The following is a 20,605-nucleotide window of genomic DNA, read 5'->3' on the forward strand; positions in this document are numbered from 1 at the left end:
TCTGCAATTTGTCCAGATCCCTCTGCAGGGCCTCTTTACCCTCAAGAGTGTCAACAGCTCACCCTAATTTTGTACTATCAGCAAACTTGATTAGTAAACCTTTGAGTCCTGCATCCAGGTCATTTATTAAGATAATAAGGAATACTGGCCCTAAGATGGACCCGTGCGAAACCACAGTAGTGACTGATCACCAGCCCGATGTAACCTCATCCAGTTTCTTCCTTTTAAAGGTAGTTCCTCGGTATAACAGATCTCTGGGCATCAATATTCTGAAGTCTAAAGAGATGGGAGAAACAACACATAGTACACTTGTGCTTTGGTGTTTTTTTTTTCCGTTCTTTCTTTTTTAATAGTTGAAGACTCTTACTATCTTACTGTCTGATTTATTTGCTGTCACTTCCTATCACTTACAATAACTAAAAGGCCCTGAAAAGTAAAACTCCTTTTTTGACAAGTTAGGTAAATTAGGCTTTCTTCTAGATGGGCTGTGGATATCATTTTGGCTTGGAACAACACCCTTGAAGAAAGAATGTTCAGTGCTTTGCTTAGGTTCGTTCTTTTCCTAGTTGTCTTAAAGGCATTGTCTGTTTGTCATAATTCATTGATATTGTTGGGTGTGGAGAGTCTAATTTACAGATGAAAAGCTGAAGAGTTGGGGCTCTAGTCAAAGCAAGTTCTTATTCCTACTTAAAGCAAGTCTTGTATTTTGAGAGGATTAGCTTAATTATGACAATAACTGAGGCAGTTTGTTTCCAGTTTATTATTTTGCAGTTGGATCCTTCCACCATGCTAGTAATAACACAAAGATTAAAATGGTAGTCCTGACTGCAGTGAGGTAAATGTGTGAGTAGTAGGTTTATTGGTCATATTGCTGTATGTTGGAGTTTCACATGCTTGTTCGTGTGAATTTCAGGTAGGTAGAAACGCATGAATGAATGAAAAATAGGCACTAGTAGGGGAGAGAATTTTTTTATTTTCATTACAGTTCAAACTCTCTATATATACGATTTAAATTGGATGTTTTCCTTCTATGGATGTTTTCCTTCTTTGGGTATGCATATATAAGCGTATGTATAGATAGATACACAAATAAAAATGGGTTAATTTAGGAAAAGTTTCTGAAAGTTCTTCTTAAAGACTGGATGAAAACCCTGCTTAAGTGGGTTGTATTAGTGATGGGAACCTCTCAAAGTAAAATGAGCTTTGCTGTAAGTATGATCGAACACTGCTTTGCTTTTCACACTCCTAATGTGTGTGTTACTTGCCTGCTAACCGTGGCTAAAAGGCATGAAGTCATAGGCAACTATTAAAACGTTTAGTTTCCTAGCTTGTAAATATTGCATTTCTCACAGAATTGGAGTGAAATCCTGTCTTATGTTTCTTGTTCATCCACTTCATATCCATAGGGATGCAGCATTTGTGAAAGAATCAATTATCCATTTGTTAGTCAGAGGAGCTTTACAAATTATACATTAGCAGATTGATTTCTCGGGCTCACCATTGAGGGACTGGTAGTATAAGGTGGGTTGATGATGAGCGTCAAGGGAGAAGGAGTTGCCACAAAGAACACAATTAAAAGAAGCTTTCTGAGTGGCCGTGAATTTACTCCTAATTGAAAAGCTGACATAATCCATACTAAGTGCATTTATTTCAAGCATTTTTTATTAGGCAATTGATTATCACATGAGGTACATTTGTTGGTAGATACTTGATTTTCCTTTAAATTTAGGATTTTGCAAAACCCTGTGTTTAGATCTTTATGTGCAAGATGCCTGCTAGCTTTTTCTCCCTCTCCCTAAACTTTTCTTTCTTCCATTAAGGTAACATTTTTTTTGTTCTGTAGTGTCAGCTTGACATTATTGATTTTGAACAGTCAAACTTACTTATGTTGTCCAGAATTCCAAACATGTCTCCATCAGAAAGAAAACTGCAGCTAATGGAAATTCAGCTGAAGGCATTTCTTCCTTCCTTGCCACAACTTCCACACTTTATAAAATTCTGAAGCTGCTCCCAGGTTAATCATTTCAGTGTATTTCCCTCCCCAACTAACAGAATCCTCCTTGATGCCAGGTTTGAATTATGTTGCTTTAGAAATACTATGTTCGTTACTAATATTTATAAAGTACTGCAAGTATCATTGTGACCACAAAGAAATTGTGTGTTTTTAATTGTTTGCCCTAAAGCAAGGGGTCCTGATAAGGTTAAAAAAAGGCTATCCAATGTAGTGCTAATTAAGTCATTATTAGTAATTTCCTCAACGTTGTATATGCAGCTACTTGTGGGTTTTTGGCATAGAGTTTAAGGTCAGATAGTCTCTTAATTGAGCAATACTTGCATGGATGATATGTTCCTAATTTTTAAGATTGACACTTTGAGCTCAGATGGCTGTTGTAATTCTTAATTTTTTTTTTTAAATATAATGCCTGTAAATTTCCCCACCCATTTGAAATGTCATCACAACAGTCAACTTACCAAACCCCAGAGTATGTCCTAGTCCCAAATGTATCAAATGATCTGTCCTCCAGATTGTGACGAATTAGTGACTGCCTATGTCCTCTTTAACCTTGAATGATTCTTTATCTTTTGTTGACCTGTAGAGGTGGATGTTCCAGGAAGGGCGTTCATCCTCTGTGTTGTAAAACTCCAAACCTGGGATTTTTTTGGCAGGCAAACTAAACTCTTCAGTGGGTTAGCTGGAATAAAGTTTAGAAAAACTTCTTTTCTGAAATATCTAAATTATCCACAGGGTCTTCTCAGGATGCAAAGGAAACTAAATTTAAAAAGGTAACTAACTTTCCTAACTGGTGTAGCAATATATTTATAAAACTAATCGATATGAGAAGATTACTGGAGCTGATTCTAGAAGAAACACTGGTTTAGATAACACATGTACCCATTTTATCTATGGTCTTCTATTTCTGATTTCCTGAATAGTTTTAGATACAAATCTTAAAACAGCTTTTCAGTGAAATGTATTTCTGGAAATGGTAGGCTTGACTATTACTCAGATATGAACAAGAAGATCCTTGCATTAGATATTCTTGCTGGAACTTTATTTTAAAATACATTTAATATTCACCCTTAATTGTTTTTAAGTTCATAGCCTGTCATCACTTTCTGAGCTCTGTAGAAAGTTCTGTCTGGAAAAGTCAGTGAGTAGGGTAGTAGTGAATAGTGCCAATTCAACTTGAGTGCTGAACAAAAGGTTACTCTGTTTTTGCTTTGAATTTATTTGTCTTCCCTTTATAATATATGGTGCAGGTAACAGGAAAAAGGAATTGGAGAAAGGAAAAGTTAAAAGCAACTGATGGAGGTGTTGGGCGTGTAGAAGGCATGTAACAAGTTGCCGGTTATATACAGTGTTGTGAAATACTTTATCATCAAATTTCTTCTTAGGAAATACTTCTGAAGTATTGTGTGCGATTTTGAATGTGGGAAAAATGTGAATACCGTGGAATCACCTTTTGCCCACTGACAATGTTCTGCATGTATATAAGGAGAGGTTTTTCTTTGCTAGTAACTGTTTTGTTACTTGAATGCAATTACACCTTTAATCTCCAAAGTATGCCATGTGGTTTTCAAACCACAGCCTGACAGATAAATTTCATCATCCTGCTCGTCGTCTTCAACTCATTAAGTGAGGATAACTTACATAGTCTACATTGCCTACTTCCTGCACTTCACTTTTCCAAAATCAGACTTTACCAAAGCATTTTGGCAGCAAAATGGGAACAGTGCAGGTTATAGGACTGAGCTGTTAACTCTTCTGGTGTGTCCTGTTTTGTTTCTTTTGTCTTGGGCTTTGTTGCAGTAGTGTCCAAGAAGGCCCATCGCACAGGAGTGCTGCTAGATCTGCTGTTGCTATCATGTCAGCCCTGGTGGCAGGTGTAGGTGCTGGAAAGATGAGAAGAACATGGCCAATTGAACATTGTACCTTAGCATATGACCTTGTGTCAAGGTGGGGCTAATGAAGATGGACTTTTTGCCTTTCCAGTTGCAGACTAATAATAGAAGAAACTTTGTGTAAAAGTTGTGGCAGTGGCAACTTAGATGCAGCCTAGAATGAAAAATCCTGCGTCTTCCATGATGAACTCAGTTGAACCTTCTGTGCTATGCTTGTCCTTCCAGAGGGCTGGAGTTGTTTCTTATTGCAGAGGGAACAGTGGAGATGTGGGGTTTTTGTTTGTCAAAATCTTCTCTTGCACCTTGTTGAGCAAACTGGAAGTTTAGAAAGGCATTTTCAGGGTAAGGCAGGAATAAAAGTGATGCTAGCAATTTTTATGAAGCTTCTAGAAAATTAGTCTGACAACTGACATTTCTTGCCTTACTTGGCATCCTCCAGACCTGGAAAGAACCAGCTGTGTATGTAGCCTCTGAGAATCAGAGCTTTCATGAGGATGTTGACCATGCCACCAAGCTCAGGGTTTGAGCTGTGATCTTCATCTGACACTTGCAAATGTGTCTGGAGTAACACAGCTAGGGAATGTACACCAACTGCCTGCACTTGCTGGCTTTGAAATGCAGCAAGTTAGTGTAACCACTTTGTGGGGAATGAAAATACTTCTGGAGTGCATAAGTAAAGGAAAGTTAGTTTGAGTTCTTTCTCATCAGTGCACTTCTTGGCAAACAACGCACAGCAGAAGGACCACTTTGTGATAGGCAGCAATTATAAAATATTATATAAATATGTCCATGTGGTGTTTTGCAGAGACACAAAGTGAGACAAAGAGTGGTTTCTCCTGCATGCAAAAAAGCAGGAAAGAAAAGGGCTGGCTGGCAGCATGCTTTTCCCAACTCCTCAGACAACTGTTGCAGTGCAGGGCTCAGTTGTTCAACCTTGATTAGAAAGAAGCTTCTAGAAAATGAAATGTGGTTTGGGCATATGTTCTTTTTAAGGCAAGAGAGAGGAAAACTTCATTTCCCTGAGCTGGAATTTTTTTGTCTGTGAGAGATTATGGAGAAAAGCTTTCCAAAGGCTATGAGAAGACCTCAGTTAATCTCCTGTAGATCATCCATTTGGATGGTATGTTTTTATGTAACTTTTTATGATGTATTTTTTATGTAATTCCAACTGCCATAGCATTTATAAGGACCTGTGATATTTTAGACACAGTTGCATAATATCTAATGTGAGCCCATGACTCCAATGCTATTCCAGTGACACTTTTCACACAAACATGCGTTGAATTTCTCTTTAACCATGCTCAGAGACACAGAAGCGATCTGTTTTGTGGTTCAGTCTGTTCATAATTTTATGAAAGTAAGAAAAGTTGTTCTTAAATGTGTAAGAGAAACTTACTTGGGTGAAGATCCTTCAGTGATGGTTGGAATGATGAGCTATTTGTTACGGGAGGTGAAATCAAGATCATGATACATAAGAAGGTTCATGGTACTTCAATATAATTGAATGGGGTTTTATATGCAAGAGAATATGCATTGCATTACCCAAATGATGTTATAAGTTAGTACTCAGTAGTTAAGGTAAGGATAGATGTATAAGCTGAAGGGAACAGTGACAGATGCTTTATACCCTGTAGATGAGAACCAGTAGTCGATCTGGATAGGGAAAGGAAAATTTGTTACATTGGGGCAGTCTTCAGGCTTTATTCAGTATTTGTCTAAGAGCAAGCACACCTATGTTGCACTTTAATAACTTCTAATACTCACTTCTGAGAACACTGTTAGAGGTGGAAATGAAAGCAAAAGAAGGGATTTGAAAGGAGAAATACTTACCAGTATAGCCATGAGACCAAACCAGAAGAATTTTTAGTTGTCTTAATGCTTGTGTGGTCATTGTGTTTTATGCTGAGTTTTGATAGCAGGAGTAGTTCTTAATGAATAGCTGTGGTGCACAGGTGCTCAAAATCTGAGAATCTGGCATGTCATGAGAGCTCCAGAGCCTCAAGGTGTGTAACTGCAAAAAAGGTCAAATTTCTGGGATAGGCGGAAGGCTAGAAAGAAGGGTATCTTTGGGCACTGTCATAGAAATACCTATTCTGGGGTGGGGGATCAATTTGTGCAACTTAACACGTCAGTCTCACAAAGTGGAGGCATGAAAGCATGTGATTGGTGATAAACTTTAAAGTCAACTTTAGAAGTCTTTCTTCTTTCATTTCTCTCCTCTCTGTAGAGCCCAGTGAAGATAAATCAGATCAGCCTGGATGAAAGTGGAGAACACATGGGTGTCTGCTCAGAAGATGGCAAGGTACAACAAATCCATTTGTATATTTAATGAGGTAGCAGGTAATCCTCAGTATTATATTTGAGATAATTGTGATACCTGTGGAGTTAATTCCTGCATTTAGCACCGCCACTTTGACCATCCATTTTGAGAACTGGACTCACCTTTGAATATTCAAAATTAAAGGCAAATATATTTTGTACAAATGTGCCGTAGGAAAAGTAATTACGAGAATGTCAATAATGTATCTGGTATTAAGCTGATTAACAGCTGTGGCAGGAGGACATGTCACCTTAATCATTACTGCTGTGCCAGTTATACTTCAGTGACTACTCTCTGTTCCTGCAAGACAGTAGTTTAATGCTTTTCTGCTATAAATCCACAAAATTGGATTTTGTGGGCATGATTTCTGTGGGCTGGTGGTTTTCATTTTCACACACGTTATGAATGTTTCTCTTGAATTATAGAATCTTTTGATAAGCAATCATAGTTTATCAGAAGAATAAAGTGTCTTACAACAGCCACATTAAATAAATGTAAAATCAATATATGTACAGTTTCCTAAAAAACTGGCACCTACTTCCTTGACTGAGGACATATATCATTTGTGCAGTGTATAACAAACAATTATCAGTGCTTCTCTGGAATGTTGAGCTGTGACATTTAGTGGTTTTGGTGATTGATTTTCCACTTATAAGAATGTCTTTTTTGTTTTTAAGTCAATGGCAAGCTTTCCTAATGTTGGTTTGCAATGATAAAATTCTAATGCACAGGGTGTATTTAAGCTTCTTTTTTAATATAATGCTCATATACAAATGCAGTGCATTAAAAATAATTTAAATAATTTCTCAATACCCACCTGACTTACCGAGGAGAACATTTCTTACAGAGCAGACTTGAGAGGAGGAGGAATGTCTGTGATCCTAATGAATGCATAGAAGGTCTATAAATTAAAATTAGATTTTGCAGTAGGAGTGGGGAAGCAACTCCTTTAGACTATGTGGGCTTGGGTTTTTACCTTCCAAATAGGTGGTCTTTTTCCTCAACAGGCAGGCAGCCAGTTTATGTATCCAAGCCTTTTGTTTCACAGAGATATCTTGATGTCAGTATCTTGACACAGTAATTGGGATACTAGTGACTATCAGAGTGGGTTGTAGAATTTTATAGCCTGTGAGAAACACAGCAAGAGTGTCCTAATTGTCTAAGCAAGATAAGGAAAGGGTCAGTAATTGTGTAAGGTAATAAAAACGTTGAGCTAGCATTGTTGGTTTGGGTGTTTTGAATTGCGGGGGGAAGCAAGCAGTTGCTGTAAGGGCTCCTCAGATGTGACTGGGTTGCTGACTTAAAATACGAATGTAGCCGTGTGAGACTATAAGCCACGCACATTTTTCATATATTAAATTAATATTAAAATATATACTTTATTTCAGAAATCTTTGAAAATCCATAATCCCTATACTAGTATGGCTGTATCTGAGTAGATTCCAATACTTTAAATGGTGAATCTGTCTTCATTTAGTGACATCGCCAATAGGTGATGTGCTATACAAGTCAGTCCATAGTGTGGTCTCCAAGACATGGTTAATTCTGGTAATGCTTTTGACGTGGGGCTGGAGTATCACGAGTACAATATTCACTATATTTGCATTCATATATTCCAGGGGCATTAATGCATCACCATCTTCTGCATTTATAAGCTCACTGGAGATTTGAAAGATCTGCATGGGTTAGAAGTTAGACTTTCCACTTGACACAGAAAGTAGTGTCTCTGTGAGAGAATCCACCTCTAAAATGGGTGAAAACACATATTTCTATGTTGTGCCACTGTATAAGAAAATGACACAAAATTCCTCCCTGATAATGTAGCATTTCCATGTTCTGAATTATAAAATAAGCGTAACTTTACATTCCATATAAGTCTTCCCTTACCACAGTGGGAACGTTCACATTGTAAGAAGTTAAATGCTTCTGCAGGTGGTTGCGAGGTCATCATTAACTCAGATAGATTTCAGTATTTTTACTTAGTTTTTTGTTTGTCTTTTTTTTTGTAGAAAGAAAAAAGTGAAACAGCTTAGTTTTCTTAAATCAGTTGTAAACAAAAAAATGGGTATAGTAAAAGGACCAGTAAATTTTGAGCCCACTGGGTTGATGCAAGTATTTTCTGCCAATTAGTGAAGGTATGTCCTCTAGACAATAGGTAAGGAGTGCATTTTCCCATATCAAAGTGAATCCAGTATGAGGGGATGGAAACCATTTGTCTTCTTAATGGAAGGCCTTATGATGAGAACCCCCTCTTCATATCTGTTCAGCTGTCTGATGTACTTTATTGTACTACTTTTTTCTTTCTTTTGATACTCTGAAACTAGATTTGGACTAGCTATGTTGGCTGGGAGAGGGGCATAGCCGCACAGGGCAATTCTGACACTCCTTGTGTCGGGCAGCATCCAGACTAAATGTCAAAACCTGGCACCTGGACATCATACAAGGCCAATGAGTGCTTTGGGAGCCACTTGCAGCTATTCTGTACTGCACATTTGATTCTTTGAAAAAATCTTCCTCGCCGATAGACTCAGCTGCAGCTGGACACCACTGCCATGGAAAGGAGCAGAAATCAAAAATACCACCACCACTCTAGATTGGCCACTGGCTGGGGAAAATAGCTGGGTGTTGGAATTCTAAGGTAGAGAAGAATTTTGGTGCTGAAATACATAGAAGGGGAAGCAGGCTTGCAGTTTCAGAATTGTGGAGTTCTTTTAAGTTACTTTTTGCTAGCTTATATGCTATCTTGAAAAAAATAGGATCTGACTTCCAATTTTGCTAAAGCTCTTTAATGTCAAAACATAACAACAATATAACTTGCACATTTTTTAGCTTGTAGCTTTCTTATATGAAAAAATAGAAATTATGTTGAAAAGCCATGTGCTTAACATGTTTTTGTGTCATGTTTAATGCCTGCAACAATGTTTATGTCAAGAATATCCATGAAGTATTACCTTGATTGTTTTTCAAGAGATGTGGCTTGTAGCAAAAATGTGTTTGTTTTACTGCCTTTTGATCACTGTAAGGCTGTCTGCTTTTTCCGCACTTGGAAACAAAGAAACAGCTAAGTCTGGATGTAGTAGAGTGGTGGATTCTGGATGCTTAAAATCGGAGAGGATTCACAAAAGGTAGAGGACTGTCCTCATGAAATCCTTTTTCTGGCTCCCCTAAACCATTATAAGCTGAGTGGGAACAGAAAGTAGAAATACATAAATCCAATATAGGTTAGTAATATCAAAAAATCACTTTCTCTCTGAAGAATAAAAGACATTAAGAAGTAATAAACTGTTACACGATGTCCCTAGAATAAACATGACGACATGTATTTTATGCTGAGTTGCTTTCTCCTCTTTAGTTAACTGGTTCCATTTTGTTTTCATACTCTTAAAGGAATATCATATTGCCATGTTAAATGCAGTATTATGAAAATGTTGAAGGCACTGTTGGTAATGTTAATTTTGATTAATTAGTTTTAGCTTAAGAGGGGTGTTCTGTCATCTTTGAGGATTTTGCCTCTGGAATTTGCTATGTTGTATTTTAATGCCTATCCTTTTTCTTCCTCCTTTCTTCTCTCTGCTTTATTTTCTCTTTCCTCTGTTTCTTATTTTATTTAGTCTGTTACATTTGATATGCTGTGCCAGCTGATGAAAACAAAAATGCAGAAAACAAAATCCTCTAGACATCAGCCTGAAGGTTTTCTAGGCTTACAGCCAGGCCCAACTCGAATAAAACCCTTTGGTTAGCTTACATAATCACAGCTTTGTGATGCATCTCACTGTCTCCAAATATTGATTTTCCAATCCTTTGGAGCAGTAGCTCAGCCCTACACAGTGCATGCAGCAGTATTTTGAAAGCGTGTTGTTAGAGGCAGTATATTCGCTAATGAGTAATGGACAGAGCTGATAATGCTGCTTAGGAGATGTATCCAGGAGACAAGCTTGAAAGGGAGATGAGGTGGTTTAAGATGTTTTTGACTTCACTGAGACTGCTGAACTTTGAGCCACTCTGAGGATGGCTTAGTTCCTCAGCGATTGCTAGTCTCTCATGTAGTTTACCTGAAGTCTAATTTTTTTTCTGTCTGCTTGACTGTCTGCAGGAATTGTGGGGCATCTTGTCCTCTGAACTGATCTTTTCAGAGCCATCAAGCTTCTTTTTCTTTGTGGCCCATTACTGGTATTTTCTGGCTCTGTTCTGCAGATCTTTGTCTATTTTTTTTTATTTTATATTATGATTATTTTTTAGTTTTCCCCCTGAAGGATCATGGTAGAGATGGGGGAGAGAGAGAAGGAAATAAGGTTAAATGGTCTTTTAGATCTTTGAGTCCAATACAGGATTACTGAAGGGATTGCCTTTTCCAGAAAATAAAGATGAATGACTAAATTTGTCTGAGAACCTTGTTAAGTAGATTTGCTGTCAGATAGTGTTTTCCACTGACTGCTCCACAGAATGGTCTCTTCTGTCCCTTCTCACACCATAAGTGTCCATCCCTGCTGGGGTGATTTTGTTCCAACAGCTTCTGGCAGTGAGTGGAAACCTCTTTAAATCATAATGAAAAAGCAAACCAGTTATTATTTGTGAAAGTCATAATTAGTATATCAATTACTAGTTCTTGGCCATAAGTCTTTGGCACTATTTTACTCCTAAGTTCTGCATGAACTGAATTGTCAACTGTCTCATCTGAGAACTGGGAAGGGAATGTTGCATATTGAATGAAGAGACATGAACCCCAAAGTGGATTGTACTTAGGAAAAGCTTGAGAAACCCTATTCTGTAGTCATAGCATCTAAGTCTAATAATACTTCTTTCACACTTAATACCTCTGTGCCAGTTTTGTAAGTGAAGAAAACTTTTAGATATGTTAATTCTCTCGATGGTAGTAACATGTTTTGTTGGTGTTTTGATTTGGGGGGGATTGTTTTTTAATGTTGAGTCTTCTTTGGATTAATTAATTTTGATATTCTGACAGCCTATGGTTACAACTTCAGTGCTGACTATTAAATGTACTGAGACATCAACATAGGTGAAAAGGGCTGAATCTTCAGAGAAAGATATTTCCAGTGGTCATGGAACAAAACAAAATAGCACTGAATGCGCTTGGGAGGAGGAAAGGATGCCAAGAAACATATAGGATGTGGTTTTCAGACTGGTTTTGTTTTGTTTCTTTTTTTCTTATGTAAACCCTGTATTGCTTGGAGGGGAAAAATTCCTACAGTTCTTTCTCAGAAAGGAAGGGTTTTTAATTTATCTTCCCTGAATGTTATTATGTTGCTCTTACCTTACTTAGATCAGTATCTGTTAAACCGATTTGATCTGCCTAAAGCAAAAGGAACTTGTCGGTTTTGCTGTGTTTATACCAAAAAAAAAAAAAAAAAAAAGAGAAAAAGATTCACTTAAGTACTTTTGCGCTGCTGCAAATACTTAGCGATATGCCACAACAGAAGCCCAAGATGTCTCAGTTAACTCTGAGCTCTTAAATATGACTTTTCTCTAGGAAAAGTATGTAAGTGGTAGCATTGAAATTAATCTTGTAGTCATTAACAATTTACATTGAACTTCGTCAAGTGGTTATTCAGTAAATATTTTTTTTTGTTTTTATATACTTCTTTAGGTGCAGGTGTTTGGGTTGTATTCAGCAGAAGAGTTTCATGAAACGTTTGACTGTCCTATTAAAGTAAGTGCTTGTTTTAATCTTTAGTAATTGTGTTGTTGTTGTCTTTAATGATACAAAGGTCACATTGAATCTAAATGAGAGAGAGGAACACCACTTCCTTGAAATGTATTTATGTCACAAGAAAATAGTTATCTCTCTCAATATAAAAGCTTTTGATCTGGTTAGTCAGGAAGAAAGCTGATCTTGGTTTTGTAAGAAGTATTATTGAGTTTTTCAAATACAAAACGCAAAGTGAAAGAGAAATTGTCCTGTTTCAGCTGTTACCTGTCTCAACATATTTCTTTGTATTTCTTTGTATTTGATATAAATTCTGAGGTTTCTGCTAACTGTGGTGTCAATATTTTGCAACCAATTCAGATCTGTTAAACCCATCTCGGGATAGGGCAATGGGTGGCAATGCTGAGGTATCCTGTCTGAAGGGAAAACTTTGGTTATACTCTGCTTGAGAGACCTGGGGGCTGCCCAGCTCTTAAAAAAGGGCCTCTAGTAGGCATATGGGAAGATCTTGCTTTTTTAACAGAAATATTTCATGCAGGAGGAGATGTGGTGTGGGCACATGATTGCATTTTGCTGCTTGGGGCCTTCCATGTTGCAGCTCCTCTAAGAGGGAGAGGAAGGAATAAACTCATTAAGCTTTGCTTTTCCATTTTAAGTCACACATCAGATGCAACGCTCTTGGCTCCTTGTTCTTTACTATTCTTACAGCTGGATCTGCTACACTTAGCATGTAACACGTAAGGCAAAGAGGCTGTTAAAGGTGTGTTGATGCTAATGAGGTTGTTCTGCAGCAGGGCTGAGGTGTGTGTGCCCTCTAGGCAGGTCCCAAACAAGACTTACTCAGAGTAACCCGTGCTCACAGCAGTCCAATGCTGCACAGTCCTAATTCTGCTGCTGTCTGTGCAAAAAAAAAGTAGTTATTTGGTGTAGCAAGGCTCTCAGTGTCAGGTGTGGGACTTCTTGTGTGCCTTACAATATGCAGAATTTTCTTCTTTTCTAGGAAAAAAAATCCCTGAGATGTCTGAAAGATCTAGGCTCTGCTTCAGAGGAAGAGCCTTTTGCCAAATATGAAGTATTACAACTGAGTTATCTAGTTTAACAAGTGATGTCATGCTCCTTATTTAAGCCACAATCTTTGTTTTTTTTCTTCTCCCTCACCTTCCTGACCCAAACTCAGATTGTTGCTGTTCATCCTCATTTTGTAAGATCCCACTTCAAGCAATTTGTAACTGGAGGGAAAAAGGTAAGCGATCATCGTGTAATGAACTTAGGCTACCTTTAAACAGATTTTTAAATAGATTTTTAAAATGTGATTTTTAACACCTAGAACAATGAATTCTGCTTTTTCCTTGTCCTTATGCATTGCGTTCCAGAACACTCCTAATTAAGACTAATTCTGGAGGGGCGAAATGCACTTTTAGTACTAGAAACATGTTGCAACAAGTTGAGCTTCAAAGTAGAAATACTTTTGTCGACATAGTCTGGAAAAAAATGTCATTTGCATTTTCTAGGCCAAATTTTTCCATTCATTTTGATTTATTGAAGTGAGAGCAGAACTTAGACATTAACACTGGTCTTTGGTAATGTGTGTTTGTCTTGATGTTTGAGATTTTTCTTTTGCTTTATCTTTGGGTGATTTTTTTTTTGTTATAGGTTTCTTTTTTAATTAAACAAATGCAGATATCTTCGATAGTTCTTGTTCATGGCGTGGGGTGTTTTGATTTGTTTTTGAAGTAATTTAGGGGAGCTCTTGGTAGAGTAAAGCTCTCTCTTTTTCAAGTTCTTGTATCTGTGTATTTAGTCTTCTGCTAGGGGCAGTTGTTATTTTAGATGTGGGTTACAATGTCTTATTGATGTAGGGTGCAATTCTGACTTCAAAATTAGGGATGCTTCCAGGTCCTACAAGTATTTTATATCATATTGCATATTTTCAGTCAAAATACGAAAAGTTTGATTTGGAACAGTTTCTTGAATTCATGGAATTTTCCTGTTGCCTTTTCTTATGAATTAAGGATGAACAATCCTCACTTATAGATGCATCAAACCGAATTCCCTGACTGTTACCAGCATGTAAGAATTGCAGGCTTCTAGTGCTGAATACAACTTAATTTTCATTAGCGGTTCAATATGTTTTGAAGCATAGTTGTGTTTTATTTTGCTTTTTAAATGGTGTGTATGCTTGACAGCTTTTGCTGGCTCGTTGGAGTGGGTGTTGTCCTTAAAATAATGCACAGTCAGTGTACGTCTTTGTCAGCCACCAGTTTGTGAAGCTTTTTAGTACTGATGAAAGTGGTATGGGAAGAGAGAAACAGGGAATTAATAGAACAGGGCTCCGTCAGGTGGTAAAAGAGCTTGCATTCACCTGATGCCGAACAGAAAAAAACATCAGGGAGTTAACACATTCTCTTTGGTTATCTTTGATTACTTGACAGGTTGTTTTATATTCTGTCCTCTGGGGAATGGTATACGCGCTCTTAATGCATTCATTTTTTGCTGAAGAACTTTACTTTTCAGGAAAACTTTAATTGGCATCTTAACATAAGGTATTTAACATTGAAATAAATGTCCCTCGATACCTATAATTTGATTTTATTGATACATAAAACCAACAAATAAAACCTCTTCGCCTCATGGTAGAAATCTTTCCCCTTTCCTCCTTTTTTCTGAAAGGAGTGTGTGTACCTGTATAAAGGCAGCAACAAAATGCTTTGTGAAAATTCCAAAAGTTAAATTCCACCCACTTAATTATCTTTTTTTTTTTCCTGAGAAGAAAAAGATCTTGAAAAACACAGCTGATTTTTATTTACAGCTCTCCTTATGTATAAAGCCAAAGAGCTGTATGAGGGCAGCAAGCGATGGGGAGCTGGTCTATGAGAGCAAGAAGGAGGCTGAAGCTCACCATGTCTCTCACCTTGTGTCTGAGGGTTGTGTAGTTGGGTGAGCCCCTTCAGAGAAGGGGATGGGACATCCTGTGACTCCTGAGGTCTCTTATAGCCTTTGTGTGGACACGGTGACTTCATAGCTGATAGCTGGCAGTGGCGGTAGGTATGCTGTCTGTCTTCCCCACCTGCACCAAGGCAGGGATACCAGTAGTGATGGAGGTAAGGCTATCCTCATTATGAATCAAGCTTAAGAGAGAGGCTTTGCTTTAGGCCCTCATGCTATGCTCCCTGCCTGAGGTGCTTAGTGTGAAGTGTATGAACTCTTCACCCAAAGGGTTGCGTGGTCTGTCTTTGGTTATTATTGTTCTGTGAGATGGTGACATAATGTAAAATTAGCATTTTAAGTGTTGGGGTTTTTTTTAAAATTATTTACTAAGATAATTTGAGCAGATAAAAGGACCTAGAAAGAAATTTGGTCGCTTCCTCAAACCCTTCTAGTTGCATTATGAACTTGTTGTCTCAGAATATGAGAAAGATGTTTGTGATTTCCTACTTGAATTTCTTGCTGATGTTGGTTTACGGTGAAATAGAGACACCACACCTCATACAGGAAGCAAGAACTTGCCCCTCGACCTTAACACTCCATTTTTTCTCATCTCAAAAATATCTGCTTAAATTTACTGATTTTATTTCCAAGCCTCAGCCTCAGTAGGATCCTTTATGATTGAGTGAGGGAGCTTTAACTGTAAATTACCACCTCCTTAGTTTTTTGAGAATACAGTTCTTCATAACAATATAAAATATGTAAAAAATACACTTTTCAGTTCAAAGACCCACCACAGAACATTCTGCAAATGTTCAAGATGAGTAGCAATCTCTTTAAAAAAAAAAAAGAAAAGTCTATAGAAAGGGAGGGAAAAAGGTTGAGTGACATGCTTCAGGCATGTGTGGTGCGAGTCCTCAGTTCCCGACACAGGTGGATGTTTGGAACTTGGGTGAGTTTTGCTGTGTGAAGCTAGGATTTGCCACGTCTTAGAAGCTCAGCCTCACCTAAAGCTGACTTAAGAGCAGTGCTCCCTGGGGTAAATTTTTAAATCATTGCAGATTGTTGGAGCCTTAGTTCTGCCATGTATATGGTTGTACAGTTGATTAACTAGGCATGTTGGAGTCCTTGAAGAGTGGTTTTCTCTAAATTGTATTATGAGTATTAACGGGTTTAAATTGTTTGCTTACTAAAGCACTAGTTTTTAAAACCAAAGAACTTCAGATAATATCATTGCCTTCTTTTTTTGGGGTGGAAAAGTGTTTTTTAATCCCCTTCTTTTTCAATGAATGAATGTTATCTATGTCTAGAAATGAGTCAGGTACTGTGGAAACATTGACAGGATCGCAGTGAGAAGCAATAGATACCACACTAAACAGAGGCACTTCCCTGTTCCCCTCCCCTTATCTCTGCAATTAACTACAGCACCATTGTGATGACTTGGCAGATGATGGTAACCCTGAAATAATAATACCATATATTGTAAATAACAGGGCATTCCTGTCCAGAGCAGAGAGTAGAGCTTCAAAGCAATGGAAAAGACAACTACTGTGCTATTGAAGGCCATAACCTTCTACCTTTTAAAAAAGGGTCTAATCTTAAAAAATAACAGAGTAAAAGCCAACTAAATGAGGGTGGTAAAGCTGAAAACAAGGTATTCTTTATTTAACCATTAGAGTACTGGTCTTTCTCAACACATTGACTAAATGAACGTTATTGCAAAGTTAGAGTATCCATTGTATCCTGAACGGTAAGGAGGCAGAAATAACAAAAAGATCAGACTGAACGATATTTCCATTCCAAAGTCAAGGTATCAGCTACTGTATTTCATGTAAAGATAAATTAGGAGAGCAGGACAACCTGAAGTTTCTTTCCTGGCAGAGACATTGATGAGACTCCCTATTTCATGTTTTGATTAACGCCAGTAACCAGACACAAAGGTTTTTGTAGTAAAATTCCTAGGAGAATGAATCCTCTGAACTGATTGAATCATTGCTGTGTGTGTAGTAATTAAGGTTTTTTGAGGGGGTTCTCTACCCAGCATGGTAGTGGAGACCCAGCACACTTCAGCAAATAACTTCTGAAGCCAGTATAGAGTAAGATATTCAGTATCTTAAAGTAATTGGCTCCTCATTTGCCTAGGACATACATTTTGTATAATAAGTCTTGATTTGAGTATCCAATCTGAAACATTTTAAGGGTTAGAGAACCAAGATATAACTGAAAACCTACTGGCTGTAGTCACATCTTTATATCTATCTTTGTCTATATCTACTTAATATACTTATATATATCTATATGGTGGAAAAAGATATAGAAACATATTTTTAATGGGGTCAGTATTTCTTCTGCTGAAGAAGATACACTAATAAAACTGGTTTTCTGAAACAGATGTGTGTAAATGTGTTTGTCCTATTTATCCTCACAGAATTAGCATCTGAGCATATCAGTGTCCATGCATAAACATTAGAGTTTCATCTCTTTGCCTATGCCATGAAAGCAGAGAGAACTTAGTGTCACCTGGGGCAAATTTATTATTACATATGAAAAAAAAATCTAGAATACAATTTCAGAGTCCTGGGCTGGACCATGGTGTCTCCTGCTGGAGACATGAAACAAGTCAATCTAAATTCCTTTCCACTCCAGATGGAACATTGTCATATGCAGAGGATAGTAATTGTGAACAGTGCACAAGCAGGAAGATAAATAGCATTCTTGGGGACCTGCAGCTGCTGTAATGGGTAGTGGAATTTGTATGTTAAACTCAAGTCTGCCAGCGAACATCTCAGATTTTTTTTTTAATTGTCTGCTTTTTAGTGTCAGCAGATGCACTCCGCTTTGTGAGTAAGTAGATGACCTTTACCTCTGAACCCCATGATATGTACTTCATAATAACTGGTTGGACTACTTTGACAAATTATTAAATTGTCAGGATGCTATTTGCAGCACAGTCCATTTTTAGAAAGCAGATAGTCAGCTGTTTGGCATTACATTGGATAGAAGAGTACCAGAGAAGAAAGGCAGATTGCTTTGTAAGCTATAAAATGTCAGTCAGTAAATACTCAAAGGTCTGGTTTAAGTGAAGAAAGAGTAAATACTGTGGCAATTTCTGTCCATGCATTCAATAATTTACCATAAGCAGGAAACAAACTGTAGCAGCGAGGAGTACAGGTCTGCAATTTGCTTGCCACAATATATAATGCCTGGATGTAGCCCATATTATTGACTAGATGAGACTTTGATATGTAGTGATGTGGTCTTTGCTTAATAAGCAGATTATTTGGCTTACATTTCTTCTTTATTATTATTTGGATGTGCATTTCATCTTTATCCTGAAAAACAAAACATTCTCCTTCTGCTGTACCAAACAAATTTGGGTTTTGTAAAGACAGAATAAATCATAGTGTGTAATCTGTAGTTGTGTCTTTTGCAAATGTCTCTGTAGAAAACTTTTTTCATTGCCTGAGGTGGGAAGCAAAGAGGATCTAAATGTATTAAATGTGTAAGAGCTTGTGTTTCTGCCTGCAAGACTGCAGGACTTGCTTTCCAAGGTGTTAATTCCGTAGCTATTTGTGAATAGGCGACAACTGGAATCCAGCAGTTGAGTTGTTAAAAATACAGCCTAGTGAAAGTCCTATGACATTTGTTTGGATTCAACTTCTCCAAATTTCTAGCTTCTCTGTCTATGAACTTCAGCAGCAGCTTTTATTTTGTATCTCACCGTTGCCATCACTTACCTCCCAGTGCTGTTCTTGCCTGCCACTGCTTCCTTGCTTGATTTCCCTTGACTGCACCTCCTGCCCTCCCCTCCAGCCACTCCCCAGCTCCTTAAACAACAGCGTTTTGTGATAGTATTTTGAAAACTCATCTTCAGTTAAAAACTTGAGGCTTACATTACTCTCTGCCTCGTTTGAGCTCATCCAGTCCTTTGCTTTTTCAAACAGAAGTGATAATTTTTTATTGTTGCTATGTATTTTCCTAGGGATGCAGGATTAAACAGTAAGTCTTCATGTGGCATGCTGTTCTGTGTTACTTTCAGATATCTGTTAATCTTGGCTGTGCCTGTAAATGTTGTTTTTATGCTGAAAACAATAACTGTCTTTAGTGATCACTTGTAACCATGGCAGTAGCATTTTAGGTTTTTGTGATCTTACCTGGATGAGGAGAGAATTGGTGACAAAGGTGCAAAAACCCAGAACAAATGTCACAGGTAGGCACATCTTCACATTCAGGCAAACAAAGAACAGGACAAGAAAAATACAGGGAGGGTTTTCTTTTGTAACTTTTATTTTGTGAAATAAAAACTAATCCAACAGTACTGCAGTAGGGTAGGGAAGGGTGACTCTTCAGTTACAAACTGAAGTCTAGTTACAAACTACAGCCTTTTTCTTCTGTAAAACTCCTGGGGGTCTTTACAGAGAAGATACTATGTTGAAACATAGTGAGGACCCTATGCTTCAGTAATAGTGTGTTTCCTTTGAAAACTTTTCCCTGTGTGAGAATAGACATCTTTTATTTCAGTGTTTGGAAGGTGGTATTTAGTAGTGGGGTTAAACTGAATTGAATCTCTTCACCATATTGACAATACCAAAGCTGCAATCACTGGCCTCTTTGTTCATAGGATTGAGAATTCCTGTACACAGTTTAAAGACTGGGATTACATGTAATTAGTGTTAATGCTAATTGCATGATAGGGTCCATTAAATCCAAGTACTAGTCTATTCTCTTTATTGGATGCACTCTAAAATAGCTCTTTTTGGAGGAGGTTAATCTCCTGGTAGTGAAAGATACTCAGAGATGTATTTACTAATCCAAGAGAATTATATCCACTTGTTTATAAAAACAAAAAGTGTCCTGCACTGTCATCTTGTCTCACACATTTCAGTGTGTCTTTATTCTTAATGATCCAGTGGACAAGCATAAGCAGTTAAGAAGACTCGCAAAATAGTAAGCAGTGAAATATCAGCGGATTGCAGTGTAGTATGAAGAAGTGTGACTGGAGATCCTCGAAGTCAAATTAATTTTAATTTTATTGTATTTCAGCTATATTATCATGTTACAGTACACGCAAGAGATGCTGGAAGCATGTTTTAAGCAGAACTGTATTGTAACAAAGGACTAGAAAGATTTACCAAAGGAAATCAAAAAGGAGAAAATACAAAGTGTATTGCAGAGAAGGCAAGGAAGTGTTTTCTGTGATTGCTGTTGAAATATAAGTACTGTGAATGCTGACTGCCAAAATGTGGGATTTATGGGGAATAAAGCCCTAAAATATTTTTCCCCTACGAAAAAGAGAGAGGGAGGTGGTGGGAGGAACCTCTCCAGATTTTTGTTATGTGTCTAACTTCTCTTCAAGTTGTAAATGGCTTTCTGGTGCGATAAACATTTCAATGTGAAGATATAAAGGAAGACTGAGAAATAAATTAGGCTGCTTATTTGGAGAGAGATGCATTCAGTGGATAGTAGTTCCAAAACACACAGCTAAGTTCTGGGTTCAGTAATTCAGTTTCCAGGTGTCATTGCTCTAAGAAATAATAAATATATCACATTATGTACATCAATAAAATGCGGATAATTGCATCGTAGATAAATAAGTAAAGTACATTTTGAAAAAAATAATTTGTTTTGAAGCCATAATGTTGAATGTCCTTTGGCTTCAATGTTAGACCTGTTGTGGTTGCTGATATGAAATGGGGAATTCTGAGTGCTGCAGTGATTCAGATTCACTTTCCATCTTTATTACAGGCTGCTTCTGCTGCTTTGGTCTGAAAATTTAATTAAGCATGTGCTTA

General features: G+C 37.5%; 1 protein-coding gene across 1 annotated transcript in view; it reads left to right on the plus strand.

Moving 5' to 3' along the window:
- Positions 1 to 20,605, plus strand: part of VPS41 (VPS41 subunit of HOPS complex) — a 104,734-nt gene that overhangs the window by 32,429 nt on the left and 51,700 nt on the right. The window contains exons 5-7 of the mRNA XM_009568485.2: positions 6,131 to 6,205; positions 11,829 to 11,891; positions 13,066 to 13,131. Of these exons, the coding sequence (XP_009566780.2) occupies positions 6,131 to 6,205; positions 11,829 to 11,891; positions 13,066 to 13,131 (204 nt within the window). The remainder of the gene's footprint in view (positions 1 to 6,130; positions 6,206 to 11,828; positions 11,892 to 13,065; positions 13,132 to 20,605) is intronic.

Source organism: Cuculus canorus, chromosome 2 (genome assembly GCF_017976375.1).
Source record: "Cuculus canorus isolate bCucCan1 chromosome 2, bCucCan1.pri, whole genome shotgun sequence".
Classification (NCBI taxonomy): Eukaryota; Metazoa; Chordata; class Aves; order Cuculiformes; family Cuculidae; genus Cuculus; species Cuculus canorus.